Source organism: Leucoraja erinacea, chromosome 14 (assembly GCF_028641065.1).
Source record: "Leucoraja erinacea ecotype New England chromosome 14, Leri_hhj_1, whole genome shotgun sequence".
Classification (NCBI taxonomy): Eukaryota; Metazoa; Chordata; class Chondrichthyes; order Rajiformes; family Rajidae; genus Leucoraja; species Leucoraja erinaceus.
Window position 1 is genome coordinate 39,139,313 of NC_073390.1, and position 10,774 is coordinate 39,150,086.

The following is a 10,774-nucleotide window of genomic DNA, read 5'->3' on the forward strand; positions in this document are numbered from 1 at the left end:
TCTGTACGTTCTTCCCGTGACCTGGCGGGTTTTCTCCTAGTGCTCCGGTTTCCTCCCACACTCCAAAGACGTACAGTTTTGTAGCTTAATTGGCTTGGTATAAATGTAAATTGTCCCGAGTGTGTTTAGGATGGTGCCAGTTTAACCACCTCCAGTTTAAATTCCATTTGGAATATTTTGGAGGACCAAGAAACCAAGAACAAGAACCAAGTGTGCGGGGATCGCTGGTCGGCATGGATTCAGTGGGCCGAAGGAACTGTTTCCATGCTGTATCTCTAAACTAAACTTCAATTTAAAGGCTATCGGTGAGCTACTTGGATTCTTATTGTGGAGTTGATTCAATAGACAATAGGTGCAGGAGTAGGCCATTAGGCCCTTCGAGCCAGCATCTCCATTCAATGTGATTATAGCTGACTGTCCACAATCAGTACCCCGTTCCTGCCTTCTCCCCATATCCCCTGACTCCGCTATCTTTTAGAGCCCTATCTAGCTCTTTCTTGAAAGTATCCAGAGAACCAGCCTCCACTGCCCTCTGAATAAGAGAATTCCACAGTTTCACAACTCTCTGGGTGAAAAAGTGTTTCCTCATCTCTGCTCTAAATGGCTTACCCTTTATTCTTAAACTGTGGCCCCTGGTTCTGGATTCGCCCAACATCAAGAACATGATTCCTGCCTCTAGCGTGTCCAAACCCTTAATAATCGTATATGTTTCAATAATATGTTCCTTCTTGATCTTAACTTGGAAGTAATTAAAATATATTTAGAGAACCGTGACAGTTATGATGAAGTCATATCAAAGGAAGAAAAAAAAATTGCAATTATTTCATGTCTTTCACATCCCTTTTCCAACACTTCAAGGTTCTTACCAACAAACTTTATGAATCTTTAGGGATGCTGGCAACCAAACTGTGACAGCAAACTCCTGTGTAGTCATAATCATACTTTATTAGCCAAGTATGTTTTGCAACATACGAGGAATTTGATTTGCCATACAGTCATACCAATAAAAAGCAACAAAACACACAAAATACTTTTAAACATAAACATCCACCACAGTGACTCCTCCACATTCCTCACTGTGATGGAAGGCAAAAAAAAGTTCCCTTCTTTGTTCTCCCGGGGGCCTCGAGCCTTCCGTTGACGGGACGATCTTGGCACACAAAATCGGCGGTTGGGCCTTCCGCATCGGGGCGATCAAGCTCCCACATCGGGGGGGGGGGGGATCTCAGTTTCCCCACGCCCGACGATCAGTCCCCTGGTCGGGGTTCCCTGGTCAAACTTCCTGCAACTTGGAGCTTTCTGACATCACCGAGACTGCGAGCTCCTCGAGGTTGAAATCTGCAGGCCACGGTTGGAGCATTGATGCCAGGCAAGGGATCGCAGGCTCCGATGGTAAGTCCACGGCCCCGCAGTGGAGCTCAAAGTCAGTCCCGAGCAAGGCCGCCAACTCCATGATGTTAGGCCGCAGAGCAACCGGAGATACGATCCGGAAAACAATCGCATCTCCGGCAAGGTAAGGGATTGAAAAATGTTTCCCCTGACACCCTCCCCCACCTCCCCCACCCCCCACACACACATTAAACAAACCAGAGAATATTAACTCAAACTTTTTAAAACACACTAAAAATAACAAATAAGACGAAAAGACAGACAGACCGTTGGTGAGGCTGCCATCGCTAACAGCGCCACCCGGTGATAGGATGGAAACCAGATTTAGAACTATAATGCTTACCTAGTATCACAGTTACTAATTGATTGTATTTTAATATAATTTATCTGTGTTATATTGCATTTGTAGCAAGTAAGAGTTCCATTGTTGAGTTTCTGATACATATGACAATTAAACACTCCTGAGGATTTCCCAAGGTTGCTGCTCATCTTATAAAATCATCCACTCAATGAAATAGATAGAGCTTTGTCCAGCGTCCTGTCCGAAAGACAGTATGATCTTGGTGTTGGCTTGACATGGTGAACTAGAAGTACAGGGGACTCTGGATGCTGTCACCTGGAGCTAAATCTTCATCTTTTTGGAATGTGCGAAGATGAAAACATTACTTTGAGAATTGTTTTAGCCCACATTGAGGTATCAATTTCAATGTCAGGTTTGACAAGGTGAGTGTGGAAAAAAAGTCACTACTGTTACAAAAAGTGCCGATTCTGTGAAGTCAGGGTTTAAGTTCGGGGTGGCACAGTGACGCAGCGGTAGAGTTGCTGCCTGACAGCACCAGAGACATGGGTTCAATCCTGACTACGGGTGCTGTCTGTATGGAGTTTGTACGTCCTCTCTGTAAACCACATGGGCTTTCTCAGGGTGCGCCGGTTTCCTCCCACATTACGAAGATGTGCAAGCTTGCAGATTAATTGGCTTCTGCAAATTGTCCCTGGTGTGTAGGACAGAGCTAGCGTACAGGTGATCCTCAGTTGGCGTGGACTCGATGGGCTGAAGGGCCTGTTTCAACACTATATCTCCAAACTAAACTAAACTAAATGGGCTCAATTGTACTAAATATTCAAGATGATTAAAAAATGAGTAATTGATGTAACACTTTGCTTTTAGGTTTGTTTGAACCCAAAGATATGAAATTTGATTTAAATCGGAATAAGACAATGGATCCATCTATTATGGAAATGACTGAAAAAGCCATTAAAATTCTCAGTAGGAATCCTAAAGGATTTTTCCTTTTTGTTGAAGATAAGTATTTCAAAGCTTTGTTTTATTTGATAAAATCTCCGTGGTTTACAGGCTTGAATCTGTATTCTCGTGTCACTTTCTTACACATCACAAAACTAATTTTTGAAGAATGAATACTATTCTTTACATTTCGGTTAACGGATAGGAGTGGATTAGCAAGAGTGATACGAGACACAACACAATTCTACTCTTCCATTTCCAAGCAGTTTTCATTGGAATTTAGAACACTATCCTATCACTATTGAGGGTAGCACGGTGGCGCGGCAGTAGAGTTGCTGTCTCATCGCCAGAGAGCGGGGTTCCATCCTGACTACGGGTGCTGTCTGTACGGAGTACGTTCTCCCAGTGACCTGCATGGGATTTTCTCCGGGTGTTCCGGTTTCCTCCCACACTCCAAATACGTACGGGTTGTAGGTTAATTGGCTTGGTGCAAATGTAAATTGTCCCTAGTGTGTGTAGGATGGTGTTAATGTGTGGGGATCGCTGGCTGGTGCAGACTCAGTGGGCCGAAGGGCCTGTTTCCATGCTGTATCTCTAAACTAAACTAAACTATTGTGAGTAGACAAAAATGCTGGAGAAACTCAACGGGTGAGGCAGTATCTATGGATCGAAGGAAATAGGCAACTTTTCGGCCCAAAACGTTGCCTATTTCCTTCGCTCCATAGATGGTGCCTCACCTGCTGAGTTTCTCCAGCATTTTTGTCTACCTTCGATTTTCCAGCATCTGCAGTTTCTTTTTAAACTATTGTAAGTCTGTATTCGAATGTTGCAAAGAGAATAACACTTCTTGATGAGGACACAAATAAAAAAACAACAATGTTTGCAGTATTTTGTGGAGAAACTCAGCGGGCGAGGCAGCATCTATGGAGCGAAGGAAATAGGCAACGTTTCGGGCCGAAACTTTGAAGAAGGGTTTCGGGCCGAAATGTTGCCTATTTCCTTCGCTCCGTAGATGCTGTCTCACCCGCTGAGTTTCTCCACAAATAGAGGGATATGGATCATGTATAGGCTGATGAGGGCATCAAACTCAGCACAAACATTGTGGGTGTTTGTACAAACACAATCCTTCAGCCCGTTCCTGTGCTGTATTGTACACAATCTGCCACAGGCAATGATGGTCCAACTGTATACGGCCATCGTAGAGTCTGTCCTCACCTTCACCATCATGGTCTGGTTTGGCTCAGCCACCAAGCACGATACCCGGAGGTTGCAGTGAATCATCCGATCAGCTGAGAAGGTTATTGGCTGCAACCTCCCCTCCATTGACGAACTGTACACTGCAAGGGCCAGGAAGTGAGCGGGTAAGATCATCTCTGACCCCTCTCACCCTGGCCACAAACTCTTTGAATCACTTCCCTCTGGAAGGCGACTCCGAACTGTCAAAGCTGCCACGGCCAGACATAAAAACAGCTTTTTTCCACGAGTTGTAGCTCTAATCAATAACCAAAAACTGCACTGTTCTATTGGACTGAATGCACTACTTCTCTGCTGCAAATCCAATGCTGCATCACATTTGTGAAGATTAGCCAAAGAGTCATCTGAGCAGGTGTTGTTTTTATGTTCAGAAACTATGTTTGAATGTCCAAGTATTAAACTAAAGATTGAGTTTCTGTTTAAGTGGAAGAATTGACCATGGCCATCATGATGGAATAGCAGCGTATGCTCTACACGAAGCAGTGAAATTTGATGAAGCTATTGAAAGAGCCAGTAAACTGACCAGTGATCAGGATACCCTCACCATTGTCACTGCAGATCATTCACATGTCTTTAGCTTTGGGGGGAAAACCTATCGTGGCAATTCAATATTTGGTGAGTAACATTATGCTACAGATGCGCCATAGAAAGCATTTTATCAGGATGCATCACAGCTTGGTTTTGGAACAGCTCCATCCAAGACCGCAAGAAATTGCAGCATATTATGTACGCAGGTCAGACCATCACACAAACCAACCTCCCTTCCATTGACTCCATTTATACCTCACGCTGCATCGGCCTACTATCTACCTCATTGGTGACCCTCCGACTATCTTTGATCAGAGTTTACTGGCTTATCCTTGCACTAAACGTTATTCCCCTATCATGTATCTGTATACTGTGAATGGCTCAATTGTAATCGTGAATTGTCTTTCCGCTGACTGGTTAGCACGCAACAAAAGCTTTTCACCGTACTTCGGTACACTTGACAATAAACTATACAAAAAAAAGTTTCCTTTGCTGAAAAATAAATGACTTAAATAAAAAGTTAATGATTGCATTTTTGTTGGTTAGATCCCCTTGAAAGGTGACTGACAATTCAGGTTTATTTATTCTTATTGATGTGTAACTTCTTATGACACGATCTGAAGTTGTTAGAATCAAACTAGACCACGATTTAGAAGCTTAGATTTTATGTTGGAAATTTAAACATAATGTATCTTACAATAGTTTCCAATTGATACACAAAGTGTACAATGATTTAGATTGCATGTGATTTTTATACCAGTATTCCTTGAGTTGTTTCAACATGTGTTTAGATATTGCTCATAGATTACAATTGTTAACACCGCTATCTTCAGAGACATGCTGGTGTGGAGAAAACTGAACAAAATAAAATTGGTCTATGAAAGTTAAGAAACAAATTAGTTTAAAAGGTCCCGGATTGAATATATCCTTCAAATAATGTCAGTAACCTTGTCATTAGAGCATTGTTTAAAAACCTGTGTGAAACATATTGATGTTGGATTTCAGCTCCAATTGAGATGCTGAGGAAGATTTAAGTCCTAGCTTTTCATTCGGCAAAGTGATGCTTTTATTGGATAGTTAAACAAAATATAAATTATATATGAATCAAGCTGAGCTTAAAAGTTCAAATGTGTTAATTGTGCAGTAATTATTATATTTTTAATACGATGTTGAACCAACATATAGTTTATTGAAATTAAGGTAAAATTCTCAGTCTGTATACAAAAGAGAAATTCTATTCCCTTTTGTGGATGACCAGTATAAATGACTGAATACTGATTATTGATTTGGTAGCTTTTGACTCGTTAACAATAACATTTTCATATGCAGGATTGGCACCAGCCGACGCTTCGGATAATAAACCATATACAAGCATCTTGTACGGAAATGGGCCTGGTTATGTAATTACAAACGGCACTCGACCAAACATAACATCCACTGCCTTTGGTAAGGAAGCTTTGTGTTTACTGGGATGGCTCTGGGTCACCGTGCAGTCAGTAACCATAGTCCCTGCCTGTCCCTGCCCACCTGGGCTAGATATTACCAGACTTCAATGGACGCAGCTGTTTGAGTGTGGGGTCTTCCCTGTCGAATGGCTTTGGCAGCTTAGTTAGCTGGCAAGTTAGCTCTGGGCCAGAGTTCTGTATCTGTCAAAACCAGTAAGATCTTTGATGGCTTGTAAATAAATGTCTGGGCCATTCATAGACTTTTACAAATAATAAAAATTGAAGGTCATGTTGCAGTTGTATAAGACGTTGGTGAGACCGCATTTAGAGTAGTGTGTTCAGTTCTGGGCACCATGTTATTGGAAAGATATTGTCAAGCTTGAAAGGGTTCAAAGTAGATTTATGAGGACGTTGCAAGCACTAGAGGGTCCAAGCTATAGGGTGAGGTTGAGTCTCTATTCCTTGGAGTGCAGGAGGATGAGGGGTGATCTTATAGAGGTGCATAAGATCATGAGAGTCATAGATTGGGTAGATGCACAGAGTCTCTTGCCCAGAGTAGGGGAATCAAGGATCAGAGGACACAGGATCAAGGTGAAGGGGAAATGATTTAATAGGAATCTGAGGTGTAACTTTTTCACACAAAGAACAAGCTGCCAGAGGAAGTAGTTGAGGCTGGGACTATCCCAACATTTAAGAAACAGTTAGACAGGTACATGGATAGGACAGGGATATGGATGAAGGGCAGGCAGATAGGACTAATGTACATGGATATGTTGGGCGGTGTGGGCAAGTTGGGCCTAAGGGCCTGTTTCCACACTATATCACTCTATGACTAGTGTAGCTGGGATATGTTGGCGGTGTGGGCAAGTTGGGCTGAAGGGCCCGTTTCCACACTGTATGACTAAATAAATGAAGAAAAACTTTGTTTTGGAAACAATGACTAAAGCATGTTAAAGGATTGGAAAATAAATCACGTAACCTTCTCAGCACAAGCCAGGAGCTCGCACTGAAATGGGTGTCTGGGGTTACCATGGACAGTATCCGAGTGGTGATGCCCAGGGTTCCACTGGCAATGCCATCCCAGCTGGACACCATCTGCCACCAGATCCCAGCCTGCTGGAGTGCCATGACGTTGGAGACAGCAAGCGTGTGACACTTACTGAATGGCTGCAGTCAGTCCCAACTGAAACAGGCAGCTCCAATAGCAAATGTTTCTCCAAGGTTTTTTTGTAAGATTACAGGGAATATTCCTGCATTTCAATCAAACTTTGATAGCCTTATGTTGAAACAAAGCAATCCAACCACCCTCACCTCTAGCCATCTATCACTTGCCTGGCTTTGTCCCATCCCTTTACCAGCTTTCTTTCCCTTATTTCGTCTGAAGAAGGGTCCTGACCCAAAATATTGTCTATTCCTTCCACAGATGCTCTGACCTTCTGGGTTCCTCCAGTACTTTGTGTTTTGTTTACATCAGTACTAATGTCTAATCACAATGTAAAAATCAGATGGGATTAAATAGGTGGATGTACTAGTCATTGGTACCTGTCATTGATGCTGCCTGTCCCGCTGAGTTACTCCGGCATTTTGTGTATAGTGCATGTGGACTCTATCTGGTACAGTGAAATATTCTCTTTCTTGCAGAAGGCAAGGAATACATGCAACAAGCTGCCGTTCCGTTGGAATCGGAGACTCATGGTGGGGAGGATGTGGCGATCTATGCGAAAGGTCCCATGGCTTATCTGTTCCACAAAACACACGAAGAGAACTACATTGCCCACGTGATAGCGTATGCCGCTTGCATTGAGCCATACGCAGACTGCAATACCAACGCTGCTTTCTCACTCCAGCCCACTAACCTCCTCACTATCCTGATATTGATACCCTGTTTATTCAACTATTGATTAATCTTTAATGCAAACTTATAATGCAATACACATGAATAATTAAATGCAGGGGTCATCCTTACCAGTTCCAATCAACTTCTCTTTTATCTAGTTGACTATTTAGTTAACAAAACAAATACTATCATATGTGATGTCTTCAGAATCTTGTATTTGTATAATGTAAAATCTAATGCACTTTACAAAAAATGAAAATATTAATATTTTCTTTGGCTTCGAGTTTAAATGTCATTACCTTTTGGGATTTTATTCTTGCATTTGTGCAGTTTTTTAGCAGAAATACTTGAAGAATAGAATGTAAACTGGATTTTGAATGTTGACTGGGTAAGCTGGTTCAGGTCAGGGACAGATCAGTAGAGATGCTGTATGGAAACACGCCCTTTGGCCCACTGAGCCCACACCAACCACCCATTCACACTCACTGTATGTGATCTCACTTTCACATCCACTCCCTACACTCTAGAGGCAATTTACAGATGCCAATTACTTACCAGTCCACATGCCTTTGGAATGTGGGAAGAAACCAGAGCACCCGGAGAAACCCCACATGGAACACAGGGAGAATTTGCAAACTTCACACAAATAGCACCCGGGGGTCAGGATCGAAACCCGTGTCTTTGGTGCTGTGAGGCAGCAACTCTACCATGAGTTATTGCACTGACCAATCACAGAACAATATACATGATACTTTATTAAAATAAAACTCTGGGTCGTACCTCCTGAACCCAACTACTGCAGTTTTGTTTTGTCGCTGTCTGGGTCCTAGGTTTACTCCCAGGCATTCACACAACCCTCTCATCGCTCACGCACCACCTCTGTACCTTTTGTGTCTGTACTTCTCCTATGGGGTCTGTTTCTCACTTGTGTAAGACTGCTAGATCCTCCTCCCTCATGGATATTCATTCCCTGCCTCTGTATGTTTGGCCTGGGGATCTTTGTTGTCTTTGATAGCTTTGTGGAAGGATCAGGCCAAGGGAGATGACAATTCGTCCAAAGAAGGGTCTCGCTCCGAAACGTCACTCATTTCTTCAGTTCAGTTTAGTTTATTGTCACGCGTACCGAGGTACAGTGAAAAGCTTTTTCTTGCATGCTAACCAGTCAGCAGACTTCTCTCCAGATGTGCTGCCAGACGCGCTGAGTTACTCCAGCATTCTGTGTCTATCTTTGGTGTAAACCAGCATTTGTAGTGACTTCCAGTCCGATGTCAAATCAGACTGGAAGTCACAAGCAACCTGCACAGAGGTGATTGACATATTTTCCTAAAGTACATGTTATAGGAGCAGAATTAGGCTATTCGGCCCATCAAGTCTACTGCGCTATCTTTCCCTCTCAACCCCATTCTCCTGCCTTCTCCCCATAAACCTTTGACACCCTAAAATACATTGATGACCCATTTGGATGAAGTTAATCTACTGACACACAAGTTATCTGGGCAACAGTTAGTGTTTTTAACACTTGTACACTCACTTTAATTTCAGAAGGATAGGTTTGCAGTAGACTCAATGGTTCAAATAGAAGTCAATTTTAAAGACAAAATATCCAACAACTGTGTTCATGTTTGCTCAATACAACAAATTGCCTTAAAAGGAATTGACATTTTTTGTCAGCATCCTATGCATATAAATATTTAAATTATCCTTGTTATATTACGGACGAAAGAATGAATAACAACTTACATGCAGGTTGCCTGGATCACGAGAGAGATTTATTACCCAAATATTTCCTGCTTATATTGAACACCAACTCATTAACATATACATGAATATGTATAAATACATTACAATACTTAGTAGTTGCCTCTGTTCCACGTGTGTCTATGGCATCGACTTTGTTTGGATCTTGCTCATTGCTGAAGGTACTTATGAATGTAAGGTGCTTATTTTCAGGATGATTCTGGGAATGATAGTTCATTTATTCATAAAGGCAATTAAAAGGCATGTATTTTGATGTATTCATAATTCAACTAAAATTTTTATTAAAAAATTATTGTTTTGTTTCATGTTTTGAAGCTCAGAGGTTAAACCTGCATTGACCTTTAGACTTGTTCACCTTTGATAGGCTGTCAGTGTTACAGACAAGGCTGTTCTGGAGACAGATGTCACCTTGAATAACATGCCAATGACAGGAGCAGAATTGGGTCTTTCAGCCCATCAAGTCTACTCCATCATTGAACCATGACTGATCTATTTTTCCTTCTTGATCCCATTCTCCTGCCTACTCCCCATAACCTTTGTTAATCAAACATCTGTCAAGCTCTGCTTTAAAAACACCCAAAGACTTGGCCTCCACAGCTGCCTGAGGCAATGAACTTCACAGATTCACCCACCCTCTGACTAAAGAAATTCCTCCTCATCCCCACTCTAAAGATACTCTGAGGCTGTCCTCAGGTGCTCGTAATCTTATACAACGTGTCTCTGTAGCTAAACCCCCAAATGCAGGCATTGTAGAAGGTGAGGGTGAGACTGACAGAGTGATCACTCCCTTCCCACCCTACACCTGCTCCATGGTGAAGGCTGAGCCCACCCTACACTTGCTTATTACGATCTGTAGGTTGCTAAACTCTTTAACCCCCCTCCCATTCCCACTGATCTTTCTGTCCTGGGCCTCCTCCATTGTCAGAGTGAGGCCCAGCGCAAATTGGAGCCAGCACCTCATATTTTACTTGGGCAGTTTACATCCCAGCGGTATGAACATTGACTTGTCTAACTTCAGAAGGCCCTTGCTTTCCCTCTCTCTCTCCATCCCCTTCCCCGTTCTCCGACACTCTGACTGGCCTCATTACATTTTATCTCTGTAAGCTTCGTTGTCAACTTCTCCCAGCTAACAATGATCTATTCTACTTTGTCCTTTAACCTCGCACCCTTCCCTTTGATGTCTCCTTTCCACACCTTGCCCTTCCTCGCCTCCCTCTCCCTCTCCCTTGACTCATACTCTGAAGAAGGGTGTCGACCCGCAGCGTCACCCATTGCGCTCACTCTCCACGGGTGCTGCCCATCCCGCTCAGTTACTCCAGC

General features: G+C 42.8%; 1 protein-coding gene across 1 annotated transcript in view; it reads left to right on the forward strand.

The window, feature by feature from the left end:
- The window catches only part of LOC129703609 (intestinal-type alkaline phosphatase 1-like), a 29,470-nt gene extending 19,564 nt beyond the window's left edge, over nucleotides 1-9,906 (forward strand). The window contains exons 8-11 of the mRNA XM_055646209.1: nucleotides 2,558-2,696; nucleotides 4,311-4,501; nucleotides 5,744-5,860; nucleotides 7,501-9,906. Of these exons, the coding sequence (XP_055502184.1) occupies nucleotides 2,558-2,696; nucleotides 4,311-4,501; nucleotides 5,744-5,860; nucleotides 7,501-7,760 (707 nt within the window). The 3' untranslated portion in view covers nucleotides 7,761-9,906. The remainder of the gene's footprint in view (nucleotides 1-2,557; nucleotides 2,697-4,310; nucleotides 4,502-5,743; nucleotides 5,861-7,500) is intronic.
- The last annotated feature ends 868 nt before the right edge of the window (nucleotides 9,907-10,774 follow it).